This window comes from Sciurus carolinensis, chromosome 4, assembly GCF_902686445.1.
Source record: "Sciurus carolinensis chromosome 4, mSciCar1.2, whole genome shotgun sequence".
In the NCBI taxonomy this organism is placed as follows: domain Eukaryota; kingdom Metazoa; phylum Chordata; class Mammalia; order Rodentia; family Sciuridae; genus Sciurus; species Sciurus carolinensis.
Genome location: NC_062216.1, coordinates 10,182,546 through 10,208,147, shown reverse-complemented (window position 1 = coordinate 10,208,147; position 25,602 = coordinate 10,182,546). Strand labels below are relative to the sequence as shown.

Sequence of the window (25,602 nt, the reverse complement as noted above, 5' to 3'; positions counted from 1 at the left end):
GCTTCTTCATCTGTAAAACAAGAGAGCTGAGAAATATGTGAGCGTTGGAGGAGCTTGGGACAGTGCTGTACCAGATGGGTGCCTCTGAGAGAGTACATTGTGGGGAACTTTTCCCCTTCTTCACCTGGAGACATTAGCAACTACCTCCTTCCACAGGCAAGAATAGACATCATGAGAGGCAGGTCTTTATAGTTCTGCAGAGATTCACTCATTCAAGGTTATAAAGTGGAAGGTTGGTAAGGCCCATTACCCAAAAGAAAGTTTAATCAAAAAGTTGTGTGGTGGGGGGTAGGAAATACCTTGGTGGTGGCGTTTACCTGGTTAGGGGTTAAAGTTGTTGGTAATAGTCCTAACCCAGGGCTTCTGGGGCTGGCTTGTGCCTTAGGAAATAGCTATGGGGTAAACTAGAAGACTTGATCCCCAAGAGACATAACCCTCTAAGCTTATACAAAGAGGGCTCCAGGCTCCAAAACCGAATGTGACCTACAAAGGCCATTTTCCCTGAAGAATTCCACTGGGGACCCAGGATGGCAGCTGAATCAGAAGTCTCAGCCTCTGTCCTAGGTTCCAGATGTGCATTTCCCAGATGCCTCATGCAGCTCCAACTGTTCAGCCTTGTAAATTCCAGCACCCATTCTGCTATATCCAGAACCAGCCCACACCCCACAGAGTATTCTAGGGCACAGTCATGTATTTGCCAAAGACTGAACCTCTGCCACCTCCTGCTCATGCAGGGACTGTTGAAAGAGCTTGTAGTTTAGACCTTGTGCCTCAGACATCTCACTCCAAGATTAAATTCAACTGGAAGAATTCACCCTGGCTCAGGTTAAGGACCACATTCGAATTGAATACCAAGTGGTTGCTGGCTCAGTGGCTGGAGAGGAAGAGGCAGAGAAGAAAAGAGCATGCTGTTCAGGCACTTGGGCCAGCTGCAGCACAGCCTGTTTCAAAAGGCAGTCAGTGCCAGAATGTCGCCTCCACCTGTGTGGGAAAGTACGCGACACGATATCCACTTTGTAATTCACAGACTCTCTTGCGTAATCTATGTTTGCATAGTCTCTTATCCACATGGGACAAGTGACAAGCCCATATATCCAGGACCCTTTTTTCAGCTCTGCAGTGACTGGCAATTAATCTGATAAGAGACTGGAAGCTTATTTATCAGCTAAAGCAAAGGCTAAGAAGTAGATAAAATAGCATGGTTTAAAATGCTTTTTAAAAATTTTCCCAAATGAAAAACTGCCTGGAAAGGAGAAAGTATTACATCCTGGACTCAGAGTATTTGTATGGATAGTATTTAAATATTAAATTGTAACTTGAAATGTATTGGCCTGAACTTGGATCATAGCTCTTATTTTTCCCTTTAATTGCTCAGGCAACCATTGTCCTTTCCAACATTCTTTTATACCGAATTATCCTAGGAAAGACAGTAGGAGGGAAGGGAGACAGGACAAAACAAAAACAAAAACAAAAACCAGGCTACTGCTGCTGTTACTTCTGGCTGCCACAAGGTGTCACATTTGAAAACTGATCCCCAGCAGCCCGACCGAGATGCAGATTCATTGTTGATCCATACCATTGCCAGAGGCCATCTGGATCTTCCAAGCAAAATAATCCCACTCCTTAATGCTAAATTCAACCAAATGGTTCCCAGAGTTGCAGTTTCTTCTGTTTGCAGGCTCAGCCATGTTTCAGGTGCTGGCCACTACCCTCCGGACCTGAAGACTTGGCTTCCCTTACCCCTGAGCTCTTTCCACAGGAAGGAAGAAGCATTCCTCCATAAATCTCAAAACATAACTGATGATAACCCCATTTTCTGCACATGGAGGTGTGAGAAAGGTGACAAGACTCACCCTTCAAAAAGTAACCTAAGAGGCCTACATCTCTGCTCGTAAGGAAAGCCACTGACATCATTCCAAGGGCCCTACCTTTCCCACTACAAGAGAGGCTATCTTCCGAGGGTCCTAAAAGGTGGTTTTTGGAACTTTCTTTTTTAAAAAGGTAGGAAACCCCACAAACTTAATTGCCAGTCAAACAATTCACTTCATTATGAATAGGCTATTTTAGTTATCGTTGAAATAATGGACATTCATTCACTATTAAAACTTGTCGAGAAAAAGAGAGTATGACTGAAGAGCAAGGAGTGATGGAGATGGTTAGACACAGTTCCAGTCATTGCCTTTGACCAGGCAACAGCAGTCGGTTCCTGGGGCTCCATCAGGGGACACCACTGCAGGTGTCTTACCTGGGTGTGGCCCGGGCTCTGTTTCTGCCATTTCTTGTTATGTATGTGAAATCTTCCTTTTGTCCACCTGGGAGAACTGACCTAAAAGGACATACAAAGTACAAGGGAAAAAGCAGCAGACATTAAGAATACAAAAAGCAGAAACTAAGAATGCGTAGATCTGTTTGTGCTTTGTTTCCCTCACTGGATTTCAAGCTCTGTAAAAGTAGCACCCATTCAATCTTTGAAAACCTGGTGACACCTAGTGCCAACGACACTCGTCTTAAATATGACATCAGTGTGGGATCATTAGTTTCCTTTCATACTCGTATCTTTGAAAGTTTAAACTGATGTTGCCTGTGATCTTTAAGACAGAGAATGAACCTCTGGAGGCCGGAACTTTGCAAGTGAAGTTGCAGGGCTTTGTGCCCAGGGTCCCAGACAGGTGTACCCTGACCCCTTATGCCAGCACTGTTCAGTTCCAGAGAGCCTCAGCAAGAATCTGGGAGGTTTGGAACACCGGATGCTCCTATGGAGTTTCTCTGGGGGCTGTTGAGTAGGGAGGAGAGATGCAGTAACTGGGTTCTATGGACCTTCTTCACCACCCCTCCCCCACCAAAGGACAGCCCTACTGGGGGGCTACGAGCAGCCCAGAGGCATGGAGTATCTGCAGTGGGGAGAGAAAGAGTCACCTCCAAAGGAGGTGCCCAGCCCATTGGCAGATAGGGCACAGGCATGGAGGGAGAGCCATGGACCCTAGAGGCTCAGAAGGGAGGGCACACACCTAGCGGGTGGGAATACACTATGATGGAGCTTCTTGGTCCCCACCCATAGAGAGGAATGTGGGGGACACAAGTAGGAAGCACTCAGAGTGCTCCCCATATCTGCTGTTTCTGTTGAGAGCACTCAACCGTGTATTTCAAAAACAGAATCACTAGCCCTTAAACTATGCAAAATCCCTCCCAATGTGTCAACCTATACTCGTCACACAAGCTGTTAGGGGGACTGTCTCATTTACACATTAACCCCAAATTAAAATCACAACCCATCTGTTGAAACTGGCTAAGCTGGTGTGCTGGTTGACTGTGGTCCAGACTCCTGCTACATGCTAAGTCCTGAGCCTCAGGTAGAGTTCTTTACCTCTCCACTCCTTTCCTGCAGCGCCCGCTCAGGTCACCCACATCCCTGGTGGTTCTCCAGGGCACAGCATCCCGCTGACCTGCCAAGCCTCTTACCCCAGTCAGGTGCCCTTCCCCTTCTTCTCAGTGAACTTTTATTCCTCAAGATCCTGTTTTGGCATTCCCTCTGTGATATGATGCCTGGATTCGATCATTCCCCTTGAGTCCCACTGCTCCACAGACACTACTCTTATATTGTTGACCGTGCTTTCTTTATTTCTCCTCTTTATTGAACCATCAGTTCTTAGAATTCAGGGGATTGCCCTTTTTTCAACATTGCATTTCTATCAAGAAGTGCATGACTGTCAGTAAATGCTGAATGGACGAATGAATGAATGAATAAATGAATGAAAAATAATGGATCAGATTCCACACCAAAGGATGTTTAAAACACAGATTCATGGGCTGGGGTTGTAGCACAGTGGTAGAGCACTTGCCTAGCATGTGTAGGGCACTGGGTTCCATCCTCAGCACCACATGAAAATAAATAAATAAAATAAAGGTGTTGTGTCCACCTACAACTAAAAAAATAATTTAAAAATTAAAAAATAAATAACAAATTCATTTTTGACATGGTTAGAGTTGCCTTAGCGAGTAAAGCAGCAGGTATGCAAATGGAGCAGCAATCAGAGTGAGGACTGCTCAGGAACTGGGAATGCTGGACCTGAGGAAGGGAAGACACAGGCAGAGGCAGAAGACAGGAAGGACTTCAGGGTGGTTTCAAATGCATCACCCAGAGCAGCATGAATGAGAGGTGATGCATCAGTTTCATGGCTCCAGAAGGTAGAACTAGACCCCCGGGGTGGAAGGTAACAGAAAGCATTTTGGCCCAATGTTCTCAAGTTCAGTAGTTCCCCCCTTATCTGTGATTTGTTTTCCAAAGTCTCAGTTACCTACAGTTAATTATAGCCCAAAAAGTATTAAATGGAAAATTCCAAAAATAATCAATGCTTAAGTTTTAAATTACACACCATTTGTGAGCAGCATAATGAAATCTGACACTGTCCAGCTCTATCCTGTCCAGGACATGAGATCCCTTTGTCCGGCATACCGCTGTTGTATGTGACTCCTGCCCACTAGTCACTTAGCAGCCTTCTTGGTTATCAGATCAACCACTGTGGTATCTCAGTGTTTGTGTTTAATCCTTGTTTTACTTAGTAATGACCCCAAACTGCAAGAGTAGTGATGTGGGCAATTCAGGTACGCCAAAAAGAAGCCACAGAGTGCCTCCTTTAGTGAAAAAGTAAAAATAAATATGGTATTTTGAGAGACAGAAACCACATTCACATAACTTTTAGGACAGTAGATTATTATAATTGTTCTATTTTTATTATGTTATTGTTGCTAATCTCTTACTGTGTCTAATTTATAAATTAAACTTCATCATAAATATGTACTTATAGGAAAAAAAAATATAGTCAATGTAGAATTCAGTGCTGTCTGTGGTTTCAGGCATCCAGTGGCAGTCTTGGAATGAATTCTCCAAGGATAAGGCAGGATTACTATAATCAAAGCTGTCCAAAATGGAACGAGATCCCTTAGAAAGTAATGCATTTCCTGCCACTTAAGGAGTCTGAGCAGGAAACCTATGACCATCTGGTAATGGTATTGGATAAGATGAATCTTAGGGCTTCTTCAACTCTCAAGAGTCTAAGTTTTTGAAGTGTTCCCCAGAGAAGCTGGTAATGGAAGTACTCTACGAGGTCACTACATTTCATAAGAGACATGACAATTTCTGGTTTGAAACACTCAGAAATGCTGAACGGCATCAAATAGGTGATTGAGGAGATAAAAAGGATGGAAGAGCTATCACATGGGAAAGCCTACCATCATGTCTATCCATAACTACAGAGTTAGGAATTAACAAAGAGATCTGTTGTTTCCTGAAGACAGCAGCTCAAAGCCATTGTCACATAAAACGTGAGGCATTATATTATCACAGTGGACACTGATAAAAAAATAAAACATATGGTCTTACTAGTGGTAGACATATGGTCTACTCTGCAGACCTCCAGGAAAACTTCCATCCTGGAATTCATATGTCAGGAAGAACCAGTGGGGCCAGATGAAGCCCAAAAGAATGAATCAACCAAAGTGATTAGCATTACCACCAGACCACCATCAAATTAAATAAATATTTCAAGTGAGAACACAGAATCTTGAGAGTTGAATAAATGTGATCTTGAGACTGAGGCCCTTCAATCTGAGAGGGATGTGAATCAAAGTGCATAAAAAGTACTAAGAGTTGAGCAGAGAATCAGATGTGCTCACTGTTCTGGGGTGAAGGTAGTGGTTTGGCTCCTTTCAGGGTTGTAGGAACTTCAGTTCTCTGATTTCATTTACTAAATCGACAGAATTCAAAAGCCAGCAAAGGTCATCAGCATGCAGCTATCTGGAGTTGGATTGGGTTTAGCTGCTTCCAGTGGAGATACCAAATCATAAGCACCAACCAAACCAAAGCAGCACCCACCAAACTAGCCCATAAGTAGCATGTAACCCCTAACTGAAATCTGAGAAAATGGAAATTGTTTGAGATGTGGTTGTAAAGAACTGGACTTCAAATTCCTTCAAATGTTTGAAGACCGGCAGGAAAAGGTCATCTGACAAGTCATGACACTGGAGAATGGAAACGATATCATTTACAAAAAGGGAAAGGAGGTAGAAAGAAATGAACAACAGATGCTTAAAAAGGAAAACCAATAGATAAACAGGGGAGGTAGCTTGGTATAGTTGCTCAGTATGGAGTCACTGGGTTGAACTAAACAATGTGGTGGGAAGAGTAGTTACAGAAATCAGAGGTGGCACCTTTTATTTCTGGTATTGCCACCAATAAAATAGAGCTGTAGGACTGCAGACAAATCATTTGATCACTCTGGGCCTCAGGTTTCCCATCTGTAAATGAAAGGTTAAACTAGTCCTCACAATGGAAAGTTCTAAGATTTAAACAAGTGCTAAAAGAATGGAAATTCTCATTTTAAAATGTCATTTTTATGGAAACTAATAATGTATCAATGATTAGGGTCTTCTACGTAGCACAACTGAGAAGACTATAATGTCAAGTTCGTTGTATTAAAAATAGGAGAAAATGACCTACAGGTGCATTGTTCCTCCTTAGATGATGCTGGAATCCACTTCCCTGCAGAGCAGGTAGTAATGATAGTGCATATCATGCAAATTTGGTTCTGTAGAGAAGCAATAGGAAACAGACAGTACAGACTTATTGCTCAGTCAGGCAAGGTTCTGCAAGTGTGGTTTATTCCACTTGTATTTCAACTATGTGGTTAGCACTTCAGTTTTGCTTTTAGTACTTATTTACATTCATGTGCACTGAGCCCAAGAATAGCATCTTTTTTGGGGGGACGGGGGTACTGGGGATTGAACTCAGGGGCACTCAACCACTGAGCCACATCCCCAATCCTATTGTGTATTTTATTTAGAGACACGGTCTCACTGAGTTGCTTAGCACCTGGCCATTGCTGAGGCTGGCTTTGAACTTGCAATACTCCTGCCTCAATCTCCTGCGCTGCTGGAATTACGGGTGTGGGCCACCATGCCCAGCCCAAGAATAGCATCTTTCAATGAGACTCTGCAGGTTTAGCTAGATATGGGGAGGTTGTTCAGAACTGGCTTCCTGTTAAGTAACGTGACTCGGGGATGTTACTCTTGCTTCTATCATCTCCCTTCTCTCTGTTGCTTACCTTACGGAAAAGTAACAAAGTAACAAAAAAAAAAAAAACCACAAAGTAACAAAGATGACACAGATGCAAGTCATATCTATGCTAAAACAGCTGTAGACACTGGATTTAAATAAAGAAGGCTTAGGCCCCTTCTTGTAGGGATATGGACAATGAGGCCCAGGGAGAGGAAGGAACAGGTCCTAGGGCATGTATCAAGGTCATGGCAATGAGGACTCAGACTTGGGGTTCCTGGGGGCAAGGCCAAAGTCCTTTTCATTACACTAAGAGTTCTGTAATAAATACTACTCAAAACCTCTGGAGCGTGGACACAGGGGAATGGAGGGAGAAGCGCCCACAAGTGAGGGTTCTCTCAAATGACTGACAAACACGTTTCTTGGGGATGAATGTTGTTGAGAAGGAGGAAGAAAAGCAACCTGAAAAACAAAATTGTACATAGGGACTCAAAGTGAAGCTACTGCCTGCAAACTCTAAGATGCCCTTGGGGTTACGAGAGAGAGAGAGAGAGAGAGAGAGAGAGAGAGAGAGAGAGAGAGAGAGAGGAGAAAGAGAGAGAGAGACAAGGGTCAGGGTAATACACCTTCACTGCATTTGCTCTGTTGGATGCAGAATTGAATGTGCTTATTGCAAATCACAAACATTCTGTTCTTTACTTTCTTTGAGTCAGAATCTTCTTACTCTACCTTGCTCCCATTATTAGCCCTTCCCAAAATTAATCTCATTTTTCTTTTCATTTCTATTATTTCCCTCAAAGTGGCACTAATAGGGAAAAAAATTAAATGCTTAAATTAGCAAAGTCTCTTTGGGGGGCATTTTGGTTTTTAACACTGGTGTATTTCTGCCTTTTAACAAATATGTAAGTTCTTGGTACGCAGTAAGCACTGGGTATTTGTTGAACAAAATTCATCTTTAAAATACATCTTAGGTGTAAGATTCATAATGGTAGGAGTTATATTTATTTTATTCATTTGTTCATTCTTTCAACAAAGATTGGCTGAGAGGTTGGGGTGCTGGAGTACAGCAGGGGAGCAGCACACAGGATCACCTTCCGATCTCAACGGTATTCTGAACACTGCTCAGGACGTTGAGTCAGGATACTTATATTTCATATTTCAAGGTAGCATTGCCTGATTTCTCTGAACCCCAGTTTCTCCAACTATCACGTGGGAATGGTGAAAACAGCCCTATCAGGAGTTTCTTGTGATAATGTACAGAACAATGCTCTGTGGGCATTTAAGCACTTGTACGAGTGTTATTTCTAGAATATGTTGTAAAGGCAGCTAAACTAGAAATCAGTCCTAGTATTCACTAGGGCTGGGTCTATTTAGTTTGGCAGGGGCAAATGCCACTTTCACTGGTAAACTTACTCCCCTTCTTGTCCCCACTGATCAATCACTTTGAGGAGGCTATCCCATGTTCCCTGGAGGTTCTGGTCAAGTTTCATCCCCCTCCAACAGGGAGTAAGGCTAAAGAATGAAACAGAGAACAGGAGATTCTTCACAAAATGATGAACATTGATAAAATTGAGGACTTATTTCCTTTCTTTTTAAGGTTTAGGTTTTGGTTTAAGTACCTTTGGTGTGGGCAACTGTTGGGTTAAACACGAATCAGTGCCTTGGAAAGCTCATGTAAGAGAAGGACTCTAAACAATGTGCTAAGGAAGGAAATGGAGAGAGGAAGCTGGCCACCTCCCTGGTCTCCAGTCCAGAGGTCAGCATCAGAGCAGAGTGACCCTGGTGGTAGAGTAAAGGAATGTATTCCCAAACCTCTGAAGAGCTCCGTCGGGCGGTGGGCATGCAGTCTGTCCTAGAACGTCCCCCTGCTTGCAGAGTGCCCTCCTGGTGTCCTGGCCTGTTGCCACCCAGAAGCACATGAGTAAGAAAATGTCCAAAACCTCTTGGTTGAGTCTCCTGAGTTCTTTCTTTGGGATCAGTAAACAGTGTGCTTGGGGCAACTGCAGCCCTGGGAGGAACAGCAACATTTCTTAACCACCTTATTGGACACTGTACCGTTCTTCCAAACTAGGGATGAACCAAAGGAGCAACTTAAACATGCTAGGTCAGAAGCAAAGGGTGAAACAAGAACCTCCACACCCCTAATGGAAAAGGGGTTTGTTTTGGCATAAATACATCAGACAACATGTTGGACATTAGCAGAGGCAGTCAGAGAAGCAGAAGAGTCTCTGGGGTGGAGGGCTGGCAGGTTTTTCTCCAGCCTCCTCTCTGGGTGAATTGGTGAGTAAATAAGGAGGTTTTTTTTTTTTTTTCATGACATACTTTATCAGTTTCTAAGATCCAAGTAATTTACGCAATACTCTACCCTCCAGGAGGTGGGGTACAACTCCCCAGGCTCAGGTGCGTGCGTAGACCTTCCTTCCAAAGAGCACAGTATGGAAGTAGCAGGAAAGAGTAACTTGGACAGTGGAGAGACTTGACCAGCACTATTCAGTCAGGTGACCAAGGTCAACACCAATGGTCACAGATCACAGTCATGGTAAGCACCCTCCATACAATGTTATGAGAACAACATGCTAATTCTGTGATCTTCCTCTCCAACCCAGAACTCCAGGGTAATCATGAGAAAATGATCAGAATGCCCACAGAGGAGAATCCTACACAATGTCTGACCAGCACTCCTCAAAACTGTCAAGGTCATAAAAATAAGCAAAGTCTGAGAAAACATTAGAGCCAAGTAGAGCCTAAGAAGACACAACTAAATGCAATATGGTATCTTAGGTGGGGGGCAGTCCTAGTGTAGAAAAATGACATTAGATACAAACAAACTTGAATAATATAGGCTTTAGTTAATAATAATGTACCCGTATTGGCTCATTACTTATAACAACAGTAATATAATAAGGGAGTAGATTATGTGAGAATACTCTAAACTATTTTCTTAATTTTTCTGTAAATCTAAAAGGATTCTCTGAAAAGTCTCTCTTTTTTTTCTTTTTTTTTTTTTTTTTTTTTGCAGTGCGGGGATTGAACCCAGGGCCTTGTGCTTATAAGGCAAGCACTCTACCAACTGAGCTATATCCCCAGCCCCTGAAAAGTCTCTTTTTTAAAAATATCAACAAGTTACAGTATGAATCATATAAGAGAAACAACTTACCAGATGTTACTGAATAGAAAAAAAAAAAAAATCTCTTTCTGCTTTCCTTCTAGGAGTCCACAAAGAAGACCAGGGCAGCGGCTCTGCCTTGGTACAGATATTCAGAACCGGTTATGTAAGAAGTACGTGGCCCTGCGGCCTGTCAGGAACCCACATTTACACAACAGAAGTGAAACTAACTTGCCATCCGCAGGCTCTTCACCACAGTCTCCTCCCTCACAGGACACATGCTATTTTCTGCTTTCATATAAACTTAAATTACATGATCAGGGGCTCATGTACCCTTCTCTGCCCTCTTCCTGTAAACAGGCAGAGCTTAGTCCTTTTCTTGTTTAAACATATCACAGTATCCACTCTGCAGCAATCTTTCTTGGAGGATGAACCCTATTCTGGTGGATCTGGCTCACTAGAGCAGAATGGCAAACATCCCAGTTGCAAGAGAGATAAGAGCTGGTTCCTCGACACCCAAACAAGAGACATGACTGGGAGAGATGGAGAATATGAGAGGGGTTAAAATAAACCAATTCTTGACACAAAATCCTGAAGTTCACCCAAAATAAAATCCATAAAAAACAAAATAACAATGGATGGTTTGATAAGAGAAATGGACAGCAAGCCACTTTAAATAATACTTTCTGGAACTTCAGTTTTAAATCCATGTTTTTTAAGAACAAATATTCTTAAAGTACTGTCCAGTAGAGAAGAGAGGAAAAGAAAACCTATTCCACAGTGCTGTGTCTAAGAACCAAACAGTGACCCTAAGTACGTGGAAAAAGACTTTGAACCTTCAGTTTGGGGTAGTGTGTTACCTTTAAAGACCAACTTGCTCATTTCCAGGACACCCTCTCAGGGACTCTAGGTGTGTACTTAGTCCAAAGTGGGGATGTAGAAAGTAAAGGGATCAAAATGCAGAAAGAATTGTAGGTGAGTCTTAAAAGACTGCTTTGAACTTTTAGTACGATGATGTATCCCCTCCATAAGAAAGCCAGAGACGCATCAATAATAAAAGTTTAAAACAGAAAAGAAAATCCATATGAATACCATCATTAGTGTGGGATCTTCTACTTATCTCTCCAGGCAAAATCGCCTTCAGGCTGACATTCATATCACAGGCGCTCAGCTCTCCCCCTACTGGAGATTTCTTTGCTTCAATAGTTAATTATATCCTAATCAGAAGCGCTCCCAAATGACTTAAGAACTAAACCAGTTTTGAGTGTTTTTAAAGTTGCCTGAATTCTTATGATAGACCTTGGAACCAGCAATTGGAACCCAAATGCCAGGACTCTTGGAAGATATTTCAAGGAATATAATTTACGTATAATGGTCTGAAGATGACAAAAGTACAGATACCATTGAGAGGACAGGTCGTGTCACAGAGGGGTCAAGGACTTGGAGTTACCTCGGTTCTTTTCCCCGCCTCTATTAATGAAAGGGGTTCTTGCATCCGTGGACAAAGGAGATCATGGGTGGGTTTCAGTAAAAACTATCCCAAGTCCTGCCTCCAAACTCTGCAATATGTTGTACATGTGTGTTTTTCTGGAGAGAGAGTCATAGTTTTCCAATAGCTACCAATGGATGGAAAGGTGCCATTCTTCTGGGACCACAGTAACCGATTGGCCTCACTGTCTGCAGGTCGGCATTTGCTGGATTCCCGCCTGGTGCCTCCCAGGCTCTGAACTGGCTTCTACCACTTCAGCTGCGGTCTCCCCACTCGCCCCGCCCCGCCTCCGCCTGCGCTCCCACACGCCATTCAGAGACCGCCCGCTCTCAGGCTTCTAGGGGCAAAAGCTCCGATCCATCGCTGCTCCGCCCAGGTGGAGCTTGGGTCCCCAAGCTGCCACTCGATTCCCCAAGCTGCCACTCCACTCATCCCCCCGCCCAGCGACCCGGCAGGGCGGCGGCCAAGCCCCGCCCTCTCCACTCGCCCCACCCCCTGGCGCCGTCCCTTCTCGCCCCGCCCCTTCTCCCGCCCCCGCCTCAGGGGCGGGGAGGAGTTATGTGCGCGCAGACTTCTGGGAAGGGCTTTACGATACGGTGGCTGGGCTTTTACGACAGGCCGGGGTTGCTTTGTGGCTGTTAACTTTCTCCGTGGTCTGAGCTACAGTCTCGTGGTGGCATCTGCTACGACGGCGCAGAAATGAGGCAGAAGCGGAAAGGTGCAAACAGGGAGGGCGAGGGGAAGAGGGGGGTGGTCGCCTCGGCGGTCAGATGTAAAAACCAACTTTCCTCCTGTGTCGTATCTGCTGCCGGATCCAGTCGCCTGGCCGCCCGGGTCGGTCCTGTGTGGATTCCAGCCCCCGCCCTCTCAATACCCTTTATGCTTTTAAACCTGCCTACACTTATTCTCCCTCCTCTTGGGCAGTGACTTGGTGTCTTTTGCACAAGTCGCAGGGTGGGCTTTATACCAAAGTATGCTCTTCAAGGAGTTAACGTGGTTAATGCGTTGAACGCCTTCTCGAACTTTACCAGACGCTTGACGTATTCGAGTTTTTTTTTTTTTTTTTAAAGCCTTAAGTTAAATCTGAAAAGCCCTGGATTTTCCTTGCAGTCTGTGAACAGTTATGCATGCATTGTGCATTAACTCCCATTTCTATTTCCTGAGCTAGCGTGGAAAATTCTCGTTAGTTTTTCAACGGAAGGAGTCAAATTTTAAACATTCTCAGGGGTTCTGTTCTAATCTCCATACGCTCACTGGTTTAGTAATGCTAATAGTTATTAGAGAAATAACTACTTTTATTGAGTCTTTTACTAGTCATTCTGAAGTCACTATCATCTCCATTTTACACATGAAGAGAGTTAAGTTAACTTTCCCAACCCAAAATTATACATAGGAGAAGAGGAGCTGGTTGGTCAGGCTGTATCTGTGACCCCAAAACATAAACTGAAAAGTGTGTGTTCTTAATCACTGTGCCTCTTAGCACTAATTGCTGTTTCTCTTGCTTCCAAGCAGCAGCTCCAGTGTCCCAAGTATTTTCTATTATCTTGTCACATCAAACTCTACATGCCCCAGATTAAATTTGTCCTTGTCTCTAACTTGCTCCTTCTTAGTTAGCCAGGCCAGACAACTTAATTCTTTTAGCGTCATCTGTCATCAAACCCTGTTATCTGTTATTTAGAAATCACACTTGAAATAGCTTATCCCTTCTCACTTTGGTCATTTGGCCATTTTGGTCATCCTAATCTGCTTTCATCAATAAATAATATTTACATGATACTTTGGCTTTCCTATACATTATTTCAGTTGATTCTTACATTGATCTTGTGAGATTTGTGTATATTATACCAATTTTACAGACAAGGACATGGATACTCAGAAAGCTTTGATCCTTCCTTTATCACATAGTCAACAGGGGTTGGGACTGAAATCTGTCCTGTTAAATGTTTTTTTGTTTGTTTTAATTTCACATCTTGTGGATTTTTAACTGTTACTTTTCAAGAACCTTTTGCATAGTGTCCACTTTATGTGTATGATTTTTACCTTTGGAATCATTCTTTGTACTGACAGTCTTTTTAAAAACACTTCTTTCATCTTTTTTGTTTCCAAAATTGAGAATATAAAACTCTCAGTTGTGTATTGCATTCCATCTAAATGCCTTTGTCTTGTGGCCCTTGTGCTCTTAGCTATCTGATCTTTACTGAACTCTGACCCCCACCAGGCAGCTTGTATTGAAGTTAGGCAGTGCTCCTTCACACACAAAATGGCACAAAGACCCCTGTGCATTTCTTCCATGAAGCTTTCTCTGATTTACTGCTCTATTTAATTTAAGTGGTTTTCAGATCCTAATCTATTTTCATCAGCCCAGCCTCCTTTACCCTCCAATTGAAGTTTTCTGCAGAACCTCAGTACATGGAGATAAAGGCAAAGCTGCTGTGGTGGTAAGGGGAGAGACCCTTCCCTTCCCTCCACTTCTTCCTCTGCCACCACCACCAGCCCTTCCTGGTACACAGCCCATTAGGCATCTTTGTAAAACTCTGAAGTGCTGAACTTTGTGGGTTGGAAAACCTCTGACGGTAGATGGACTTTTTCTCTCAAATTGTGTGTTCTGTGTGTGTTAGCTTTGTCTTCTTAAACTAGAGGTCTTAAACAGTGGGGGGTGGGCAGGGAAATGATGGTGAAAAAACTGGACTTGAGTCTTAACTGTGCCATTTACAAAGGTGTAACTTGCCTTTGTTGCTTTTATGTGTAAAATGGGACAACAGTACCCGCCTTACAGTGTTACAATAAGGTTTCAGGTGAAATTAAAGTAAATGAAAGGACTCCAGGGCTTTTTCATCCATCCTTCTGTGATGACGTCAGTATCTTTGCACACCAACTTTCTCTGCAGGCAGGAAACATGCTTGCTGACAGCCCCCAAGCTAAAAAGAGTGGCATCTTTGTCCTTGAAGAAAAGAGCTCATTCCTTTTTTTTCTTTTTTTTTTTTATTTAATTTTTTTTTTTTTTTTATTCATTGTACACAAATGGGGTATAACTTTTCATTTCTCTGGTAGTACACAATGTAGAGTCACACATGTAGGTGTAGTCATACGTGTAGGTGCTCATTTTTGAACAGTAAACTAGGATTGAGGATGGGGTCACATGAGAACATGTCAGCTCTTGCTGTGCCTTTGTATGACAAGAGGAGCCCCAGTTGCCAGGAGAGGGTCGTGATGGTGGGCAGGCAGGATCTTAGAAACATGTCAAGATCCTTAGATGGTGTAAAACTCACAGCTGTGCTTTGCAATGCTGCTTCTGCAGACAGAAGATGGGTTTGAGTCTCTGCTTCACCCTTGGTGATATCTTTATGGGCTTGGCAATGTTCTGTTCTGTCACACTCTGTTCTGGGAATCAGTCGAATTAATGCATCTAAATGTTCTCTATGAACTGTAAAATATGCAAAATTAGTAATTACTAATCTGGAGCCAAAAGCAAGATATTTAGTTATTGTACAAGTAGGGGGGTTGGGCCTTATTTTCTCCTGTATCTAACTGTAATATTCTCATAATGTTCTGTGCCTCTAATGGGACCTTTTCTCATGTGTAGGGAAAGCCAAGATTTGTTTCAAAAGAGATTCAAAAGATGATCACTTGGTAAACAGTAGTTTCTTCTAAACTTGAGCTACTCTTTTGGCATAGTTGGATTGATTTTTGGAAGAAAAACTGGTACTAAATAAGGTTTTAAAATCTTTACTGAATAATTTTTTTTTTTTTTTTTTTTTTTTTTTTTTACTATTATTGAATAATATCTTTTCAGGAGATCTGGACTGAACTGATTTTTGATTGTTGAGTATTATCTTTCCAGGAGATCTCAGCCCTGCTGAGCTGATGATGCTGACTATAGGAGATGTTATTAAACAACTGATCGAAGCCCATGAACAAGGGAAAGACATCGATCTTAATAAGTAAGTGTATCTATAAAAAGGGGTTAGCTTTGTTCTTAAGTAGTAGTGCACATTTTTAAAGATTCTAATACTACTTGTGTTTTGTTTGTTTGGTACTGGTGTAGCTTTACCCCTGAGCTGTATCTCGGGTCCTTTTTTTCTTTCTTTTATTTTGTTTTTAGACAGGGTTTTGCTAAGTTGCACAGGGTCTCACTAAGTTATTGAGGCTGACCTTGAACTTGGAATCTTCCTGCTTCAGCCTCAGTTGTTTGGGATTACAGGAATGTGCCACTAAGCTCAGCTAATACTACTTGTTCTCTATTTCATATTTTAGTTAAGAGCTATAGTTTTCTGCTTTTTTTCACTTGTGTGTCTATGCCAAAATTGTCTTGTGTAATAATGGTAAGAGTTTCTAATATTTTTGGGGCACTAAACTATATTTCAGGTACTTTTATTGGTGCATTTTATGAATAGCTCAGTTAATCCTCTGAAAAACTGTCCCTATCAAAAATATTAGGTGTCATCTGTATTTGACAGATGGTAAGCTGAGCCACAGAGAGGTAATAATTTGTCCAGAGGTGAGTAGCTAATTGGTAGAGCTGGGATCTAGAATTAGGTCCTCTGTCTCCAGAGTCCGTGCTGTTCTGTGTGCCATCACTTTACATCCTACTTCTCTTTCCTACTTTCTCAGTGAAAGCAGCTGCTCTTTGGGGACAACCCTCCCTTCGGGCCCTTGATGTAATCTATCCCCTCTCCTCACTAGATCCTCATGGACACATGCATCCACCTCCTCTCCATAATCACATTCACAGTAGTCTTTGCTGTACCCTCAAATGAGAGTCGTCTTTCATCTCTGCATTTTTTTTTAAGCTATATATTCACTGTGTAGATCGGCCCTAATGAAAGAATTCTACCCTCACCCCAGGTCACCTCATCACCACATACATGACCTTTTCTTAGATCCTCTTCTCTTAGTTACTTGAGCTTCTGCAATACTTGACCCCTTCCCTGAAACATCAGGTTCAGTAAACATTTGATAAATAAATAAATAAGTAAATAATTACCCCCTTTGAATATGAACTCAATATATTTTACTGATGTTCCTCTCTTGACTTTAGTAGGTTTTTTTGTTTGTTTGTTTTAGTTGGTTATGCCCCTAAGTATATAAGTCATTAATGTCTAGTGAACATTTCTACTTCTTATATACTTTTGTCCTTCTCTTAATTGAGCACATCTAAAGTTAAATTTGCCATTTTCCTTAAAACTGTTCTTTACTCAAATGACCTTAGCCCATTATGTATGGACTTTCACCCTGGCTTTAACCTGTTTTTCCAACTTTTTAAACTTATGTATATTTACATGGAAAGTCATCATCTTTTTATTGAGTTGGTCTACCCATAGTTCTCAAACTACATGCATCCTGTGTTTGCATCTTCACACAGGTGGCCTGTCTGCTCTCAGCTTCATCTCTGTCTGCATTGCCTGTCTGCAGTCCACTCTTTCTTTGGGTTCATATTCTGTGACCATCTCTCCAGCACACATTAAATCCTCTCTGAATTCTGGAAGCATTCACTGGTTTGGTGTGAGGCAGATGAATGTATTTTGTCACAATGTAGAACTTGAAAGGACTGTGCCTTACACCCTCTGATGTATCAGGTACTTAGGTAGTGTTCACATACTTTGTATACTTGATATTCAGTTAATATTTGTTGAAAATGATGTGAGCACCCCACAGATGTCTCTAAATGGATTAAAATTAGAAGACAGGATGACTGTCAGGGTTTTCCTAGCAGTCACAATTAAAAGAAAAGCTAGTAAAATTGTAGAGAAAAAGTCAGAGGAATGATTAGTTATGATGAAGATTAATTCTGGGGACTAGGGTTAGGGTTCTAATCAGGAATGGCCTGTAGGAGTGGTTGTTTGATAATTGTTTATTAAAGTCTTTGTTTTATGCTCTGTTTTACATATAATATTTTGTCTAAGAAAGTGGTTCTCAGTCAGGGTGATTTTCTCCCCAAGAGACATTTGACAATGTCTGGAGACACACCAAAAGGAGGCTAGTGAGTGGAGACCAAGGATGCTGCTGAACATCCTACATTGCACTAGATAGCCTCCCACCCCAAGAGCGTCTGGTCCCAAATGTCAGTGGCTGAGGTTGAGAAAAGGTAATCAGAGTAGCTCTCTAAAATAGAAGCTGGAGCAGCGTTTGGAAGTAGACCTGTGTTGTGCCACCATCCTGGGCCCCTCCACCATAGTCCTTCGATTTTCTTTCAGGTATTTGAGTGTAAGAAGTCACCTACTCATGAATTTTGTTCTTCTGCTTCCCTGATACTCACAGATCTTAAAGCCTCTATTGTCACCTGGTGAAGGGTAGGCAAGTGACAGGAGTTAATGATGTTATTTATACATTACCCTTTTGTAGCTTGTGCTTGAAATATGGTGATCTTGATAATTCTAGATGCTTTACTGAAATTTCAGAGTGAAAACCAAAACAGCTGCCAAATACGGCCTTTCAGCTCAGCCCCGCCTGGTGGACATCATCGCTGCAGTCCCTCCTCAGTATCGGAAGGTCTTGATCCCCAAGTTAAAGGCAAAACCCATCAGGACTGCCAGTGGGGTGAGTGATTCAACTCCTGAAATGAGGTGGAGGTGGGTGATTCAGACTCCTAACGCCTGTTATGTGCTGGAGTGGAGACATGCAGAACGCCAGGAGCAGAGAGAGGAAACCAGTTAGTTGTGCTTAAATGAATAGGTGATGTTTCAATGTCTTTAATAAAGATTGAGGCTTGGTGATAATCACAGTATGATAAATGTGGGCCTGCTAAAGCTGATAGCTTTCAGTGTAATCGATACTGATAAAAAGTACTTTCAAAAGGAAGTTAGTAGCCGGATGTGGTGGCGCATGCCTGTAATCCCAGCAGCTCGGGAGGCTGTGATTATGAGTTCAAAGCCAGCCTCAGCAATTTAGTGAGACCCCAAGCAACTCAGCAAAACCCTGACTCTAAATAAAATGTAAAAAAAAGGGCAGTTAGTGTGGCCTAGTAGTTCTGTATATGGCGATCGTGAAATGACAACACAGTAGAGAGCACTGTGGAGTCCAGAGGACAAAGGGGTCCCTGCAGCAAGTCGAACTAAAGGGAAGCCCAGTGGAAAGCATGGTGCTTGCTTGACCTGCAAGTGGTGCTCAGGTCAGTGGAGAAGAGCAGGCTCCAAGGGTAATGAGAGCCAGGGTACTGGGAACTAAGGCGCAGAGGAGGGCTAATGCCAAGGGCCTGGGATGTGCAGGGACAGTGAGTGTGCCAGACTCAGGGGACCTGAGAGTTCTCTTGGAAAAGCAGCAGGACATGAGTTTAGCTTCAGCTATAAAAGATCTTAAATGTCTGGCAAAGAAGCTAAAGAATAGGAAACTGTTAAAAGGATTCGAGAAGAGGAATGATACGAACAGTATATTTCAGGAAAATTAATCTGGAGGGCTGGGTTGTGGCTCAGTGGTGGCGCGCTGGCCTAGCACGTGTGAGGCTCTGGGTTCGACCCTCAGCACCACATAAAAATAAAAAAATTAAAAGGTATTGTGATCGCCTACAACTAAGACAAAAAGAAAAAGAAAAAAGAGAATTAATCTGGAGACAGCCTGCAGGGTAGTTTGGAAACAGAATGACCTGTTTGGAGACTTTGGTCTGATCTCCATGTGAAGCATGGAAATCTTAGAGATTGCTTTAGCATTTACTTCTTCATCCCTAAATAACATGCTTTATAGACAGGGCTTGAATTTTTAGGTTTAAGCATTACGTACAAGTTTACCACTATGGAAGACAAAGGTTTAGCAACCTTTCAACAGGACCTGTACAACTGACTTCCATGGCAGCAGCCTGTCTGATTCTCCTTCTGTCTCTGGTCATTTTTGTCCCTTTCTTGGAAGGCTTCTTTTGTTTTGCTTGCCTCTACAGGCTGATGCTTCCTGTTGTTGTAGACACATTGTGTTCAGTACTGCACATGCTTTCCTTGGTAATTGATTCCGTTTCTTTTTCTCCTCTTTTTTGGTACCAGGGATTGAACCCAAGGCCTCGCACATGTTAGGCAAGTGTTTTACCACTAAGCTACATCCCCAGGCCTTTTTATTTTTTTTATTATGAAACAGGGTTTCACTAAGTTACTCAGGCTGACCTTGAATTTGGAATCCTCCTGCCTCAACCTCCCCTGTTCTGGGATTACAGGTGTGCACCACCATGTCTGGCTCACTTGATGTTTTAAAGTATAGCTGTATGCTGACCCCCTACTCTGACCTCTCCCCAGTCTCAGACCCTGTCTTACCTGGTAGACATCTGTCCTTTGACTGTCCCAAGTACAGCATAACCGAAACTAACCCTGGACTTGCCCATTCATCTTTGCTACCATCCACTGCTTCCAAAAAATGTGAAATGCATCATCTGTTCCTCCCACCACTGGCAGGAATGTTTTGGCCTTTATTATTTTTTTTTTAGATTATTTCAGTCATTTCCTAACTGGCTACTTTGTCTTATGTGCACCAAATCCATCTTTGACAATGTCACTAGAGCGATCTATCAGAAATACCAGAAGCACAGTTATTCCCTACATGCTATCATTCTCACCTCTGTGATCTATTCTTGCTTTTGCTCTAATGGCGTTTGGTTCATTTTTTTGTTTAGTTTTGTTTTGTTTTAGAACAGTTTTACGTTTATAGGCAAACTGAGCAGAAAATAGAGTCCCATATACTTTTCCTCCCCACCCTGGTTTCCCTGTGTTGGTTTGGTACATTCATTACAATTGATGAACAGTTTTGCTACATGATTATTAACTAAACCCTGTTATTTGCATTAGCGTTCACTCTTTGTGTTGCATTGGATGGGTTTTGCCAAATGCATAATGTCATGTAGCCATCATTATAGTGCTGTAGAACTAGTTTCATTGCCCTTAAACTCTTCATTCCTTCCTTCTGATACCCAAATCTAATGACAACAGATCTATTTAGTACTTCCATAGTTTTGCTTCTCTCAAAATGTCATGTAGTTGGAATCATACACTACAGTGCAAAGCCTTTTCAGGTCAGTTTCTTTGACTTAGCAATCTGCTTTTAAGTTTTCTACATGTCTTCATGGCCTGGTAGCTCATTACTTTTTATTGCTGAATGAGGTTCCATCATGTGGATGTACCCTTTGTCCATTTACATATCAAGGACATCTTGTTTGCTTTCAGTTTTGGGCAATTATGAACATAGCTGCTATAAACATTCATGAGAAGGTTTTTGTATATGCATACATTTTTAGTTCATTTGAGTAAATATCAAGGAATATGATGGCTGAGTTGTATGGTATGAGTATATTTAGCTTTGTAAGAAACTGCCAAACTGTCCCCCGAAGTAGATATTTGATTCTGTGTTCCCACCAGCAACAAATGAGCATTGTTGTTGCTCCATAGCCTTTTTACCATTTGGTGTTATAATTGTTTTGGATTTTAGTCATTGTAATAGTTATGTAGTGATATCTCCTTATCATTTTAATTTAAAGTTCCCTAATGACATAGGATATTGAGCATCTTCACATGGATTTATTTACCATCTATAGATCTTCTTTGAGGAGGTGTCTGCTCAAATCTTTTGTACTATTTCTAACTGGGTATTTGTTTTCCTATTAAATTTTAAGAATTCTTGGTATATTTTCAATACAAATACTTTATCAGATGTGTATTGTGCAGATATTTTCTCCTATTCTGAGGCTTGTCCTTTTATTATTTTAAAACACAGCTTTTAAGTTTTAATGAAATCCAGCTTCACAGTTTTTTTTTCTTTCATGGATTACACTTTTGGTATTATATCCAGAAACTTGTTATGAGACCCAGGGTCACCTCAATTTTTCTATCATCTGGAAGTTTTATAGATTTGTAATTTATAGTTCAGTATATGACCCATTTAGAGTTCATATTTTTTGAGTGCTTGTTCTGTTTGAAACACTCATTGTTATTATTCTTAGTAGTATAAATATTAGCAGTAATAATAATAGCTACTCTGTGTATCAGCCACTGTGCCAGGTACTTTGAGTATGTTTTCTATTTTAATTTTAGTCTTGAGAGTTAGGTAGTATTGTCTTCATCTTACAAAACAGGAAAAACATAGCAAGGGCAGAAAAAATATTCAAACCTTGGTCTCTCTGGTAGACTCCAGAGTCATCACTTTTCCATTTTGTCAGTAATTTTTAAAAAGTGTTCTGTGACACTACAGGGTTTCTTTGAAGTTTTTTAGAACTACTGTGCGAAGTGACGGGGCGCTATGGAGCAGAGCTCATCTCTACCTCACCCAGCCCAGTTGCTCTTATTTCTTTTCTGTATTGAATTCTGAATAAGATGTTACTTGAAGGAGAGTGCTATTTCTTTAAAAATCCTGAGAAACACTGCCCTGGTTTCCCTGGCCCCCCTTGCCTTGCGCCCTTGGCTCAGCTGACTTGGATCCCCAGAAAAGCCGTCTAACCCTCCTGGCCAGGGCTTGTTGCCTTCCTTGGGCACAGTGCTCATATTTTCTACAAGTTTCTTATCCTCTTGTTTTGAAATGGCCTGTTTCTGTGTCCTTCCCTGCTGGGCACTATGATTTCAGAAGGCACAGGCAGTGCATTATCATTTCTGTAGCCTTTGGGCCCACAGAGCTGTTTAACCTGGTACCTGGGGCCCTTATGGCAGCCCCTCAGTAGATTATTGGATCATTGACTTCACCAGTGAGGTATATATCTGTCTCATTTTAATTAAAATATTTGCTTGGAAATCCAAAGTTTTTAATGCAGATTTTTAAGAGTTTCTTACAGAATTATTTATTGGGGGTTTCCTTACATCACTATTTAGTGATTTAAATTAAATCATAATAAGTTCTGTTGTGAAAAATAATCACAAACTTACAAAAAATCGAAAGGTACAATACAAAGAACTTTTCCCCCTAAATCATTTGAGAGTAAATTACAAAGCTGATACTTCAGTGTATATTTTTTTCAAATAAGGATGTTTCCTCATGTCACCATAATACAGCCATCAAAACCTTGCTGTCATTTAATCCTCAGACCTCATTCAGGTTTCACCAACTAGCTACTTCAGTAATGTCTGACAGGACCCAGTTGCATTTAGTTGTCATGTCTCTTGAACGTGGACACATTTTCTGTCTTTCCTTGACTTTTTTACCTTAATTCTTCTGAAAATTTTGGGCTATTTTCTATCTTGTCCCTCAATTTGGATTAGTCAAATTATTTCGTCATAATTAGACTCAGGTATACATCTTTGGCAGAAATACCACAGAGGTGTTAACTGAATCTACATACATACGTGTGTACTCTTGTACATAACTCATTTCTGCCTATGTTTATTGGTGTCTTAATCTCTATGTATTGAAAATGCTGAGTTCAGGAAAATACCTTCAGTTTCACCCTGCCCCAGGGTTTACTCTACTTCCCTCCCTTTCTGCCAGTAAGAAACCTGGCTTGCATTGGCTTCAGTGAGTATCCTTACCTGGCAAGTCAACTCAGAGGTATCCAGTCCTGCGTCTCTGCCACCAGCTCCTTTCTCGGGCTGATACTTTGCTCACCCAAGTTGGCTGAGTCAGACCCTCAGAGTACTTTGCACACAGACGCTGGGAATCAGTCAAGACCCTAACTTTGTAGTCTCTGCTCTGAATATTGAGATCTAGTGTGTCTATGAGGAATTTGGATTATAAAAGTTAAGTTTATATATAATTTTAGAACATATTTTAGTACATAAAGTGATTATTTTCTTGTAGTTTATTTTTAGTAAAATAGTAAATCAGAGAATCAGAATCACTGTGACTTTTAAACTTTATTCCTTATTTTGCATGTAACTTATTGTGAAATAAAATATAAAACTCACATATACAATTTGTACATCCATTTTAAAGGTTATTAATATTGAAATAAGATCACCCTTGGACCCATTTAAGAAGTTAGCATTACTAGTACCACCGAGGCCCTTTACACACTACTCTGATGACATGCCTCTTGTTCCTTCTGAGGGATAACCATTCTCCAGAATTTTTTGTTAATTTTTCCCTAATAAGTTATATTAATCTTCCTTTTATAGATCGCAGTTGTGGCTGTGATGTGCAAACCCCACAGATGTCCACACATCAGTTTTACAGGAAATATATGTGTGTAAGTAGAATTTTAAAAAGTTGAATGAGAATATTTTAATTGAATTAGTAAATTCCCAAAAGCTCTTGATTAGTACATGCTGGTAATATTTGAAATGTTTATTTAATAGATTTATAGGTTATTTCTCTGAAGCAGCAACTGTTGATAGGATATTTCAATACTTTAAAAGTGGGACATATGAAGATTTTAATTTGTTACAATTACAGAAACAAATACCTAGGTTATGAAACTCCAAACAGCAAGCACTCTATTAATTGAATAGGCAAAATATGGAAATAAGAGCTGCCAGAAATTTAAAATGAATTCAGATCAGAAAAGTATCAGAATAAAAATTTATATAAATACCTTTAGGTTCCCAAACTTAGATACTTGTAAGAGTGAGCAGAATCAATGCGTGATTCTAGATGTGAAGATAGGAGGGAGATTTTTCCTGTGTGTGATTGCCAGGAAAACACCATGTTGCTCCAACATGGAAAAATTTGTTTGTTTTGTCCCCTTGAAAGTTTAAACCTCTAAAATAACAGTAACTGCAGTGTTTTGCAGATGAATGTAATAGTACTCCTTCACCTAGTAATCTCCCTTATCAGTAGAAAATATGTTATTTGCAAATACTGCGAAGACTATTCCATTAGGATTTGGAAGTGAAACTTGTTTGATACCAGGATTTTATGAATACTGTAGGTACTTGAACTGGACTGTTGAAATAGTTTTGTATCTGACCTCTGTGTCCTTTCATGGTATTGGCAGATACTGTCCTGGTGGACCTGATTCAGATTTTGAGTATTCAACACAATCTTACACTGGATATGAGGTAAAGTAATATGAGGTTATCCTGATCAGGTGTTACATCATTTTTTTTTTACCCATAGTGTGGTTTTACATATACTTGCTTTCTTTAAAGTTTTTTTAAATTGAACTTTTTTTCCTGATTATAAAAGCGGTTCATTCACCGTCTGTTCTGTGTCTACTAGTTCCTTTTGTTTTTCTAGCCCTCGGGAAATACTTACATAAGCACTTCCTATTAACATGTTCCAGCCACGGTCCTAAGTGGCTTGAACATATTAATACAACTTTACAACTTTCAACTTTACAGCAGTGCTTGGGAGAGAGACCCTGTGTTTATCCCACTTATACAGGTGAAAAAACTGAGGCCTGAACAACTCACTGGCCCAAAAAATGCACTGCTAGTAAGTAGCAGCTCTGTCCTCTGAACTCCTCACTGTCTTGCCTCTTGGGCAGTGAAAACTGACAAGGCCTCTGGTCTTACAGAATTTACATTCCAACAATGGAAGAGAGACTGTGAGGAAACAAGAAAAATATTAGATGGTAACAAATACTAAGCAAGGGAATAAGATTGAGTAAGGTGAGGGAAGCTGGGGACCTGAGCTGTGGTGGTTAGGAGGGTTCTCTGGGAGGTGGTATGTAAGCTGAGTCCTGAAGGACAGGAAAGAGCTAGCTAGTCATAAGAATGTCAAGAAGGCCCTTCCTCACAGAGAACGTAAAGGTACGGGCCGAGGTAGGAATGAGAGTGGGGTGTTCTGGGGCATGGTAGGTAAGAGGGAGCCTGAGGCCGGCAGGGCAGCTGGACTGGGATTCATAAGGTGGGGTGAGGAATCTTCATTCACTGTAGATCAGGAGAAGCCTTTAGGGTTCAAAGTAGGGACTCAGTTTTTTTTTCTTAAAGACAATAGTGGTGGCCAGGTGGAAAAAGAACCAGAATGGGAACAAGAGTGAAAGCAGGAGGCCAGTGAGCAGCTTTGGAAGAACTCATCCTTTTCATAAGAAGTCAGAAGCCGAGAACAACGTGACTTTTTCTTTTCTTTTCAGGTTTTCATTTTTTCCCGTTTTCCATGGTTCAATTTTTTGTTGTTGTTACTGGG

The 25,602-nt window shown here is 41.4% G+C and overlaps 2 protein-coding genes across 5 annotated transcripts in view; one reads left to right on the top strand and one right to left on the bottom strand.

Annotated features, from left to right (window-relative positions):
* The window catches only part of Nuggc (nuclear GTPase, germinal center associated), a 47,951-nt gene extending 36,313 nt beyond the window's left edge, over positions 1-11,638 (bottom strand). The window contains exons 1-3 of one of the 3 annotated variants that reach the window (XM_047551573.1): positions 10,209-10,378; positions 3,995-4,066; positions 2,246-2,327 (exon numbers count right to left, since the gene is read on the bottom strand). In XM_047551573.1, coding sequence (XP_047407529.1) covers positions 2,246-2,276 — 31 coding nt within the window. In that variant the 5' untranslated portion in view covers positions 2,277-2,327; positions 3,995-4,066; positions 10,209-10,378. Of the gene's footprint in view, positions 1-2,245; positions 2,328-3,994; positions 4,067-10,208; positions 10,379-11,607 lie in introns of those variants that run through there. The other 2 variants (XM_047551576.1, XM_047551574.1) reach the window with 2 other exon arrangements.
* A 614-nt stretch (positions 11,639-12,252) lies between these two features.
* Positions 12,253-25,602, top strand: part of Elp3 (elongator acetyltransferase complex subunit 3) — a 79,456-nt gene continuing 66,106 nt past the window's right edge. For both annotated transcript variants that reach the window (XM_047551652.1, XM_047551651.1), the window contains exons 1-5: positions 12,253-12,364; positions 15,488-15,587; positions 18,045-18,183; positions 23,652-23,722; positions 24,470-24,533. In XM_047551652.1, the coding sequence (XP_047407608.1) occupies positions 12,346-12,364; positions 15,488-15,587; positions 18,045-18,183; positions 23,652-23,722; positions 24,470-24,533 (393 nt within the window). In that variant the 5' untranslated portion in view covers positions 12,253-12,345. The remainder of the gene's footprint in view (positions 12,365-15,487; positions 15,588-18,044; positions 18,184-23,651; positions 23,723-24,469; positions 24,534-25,602) is intronic.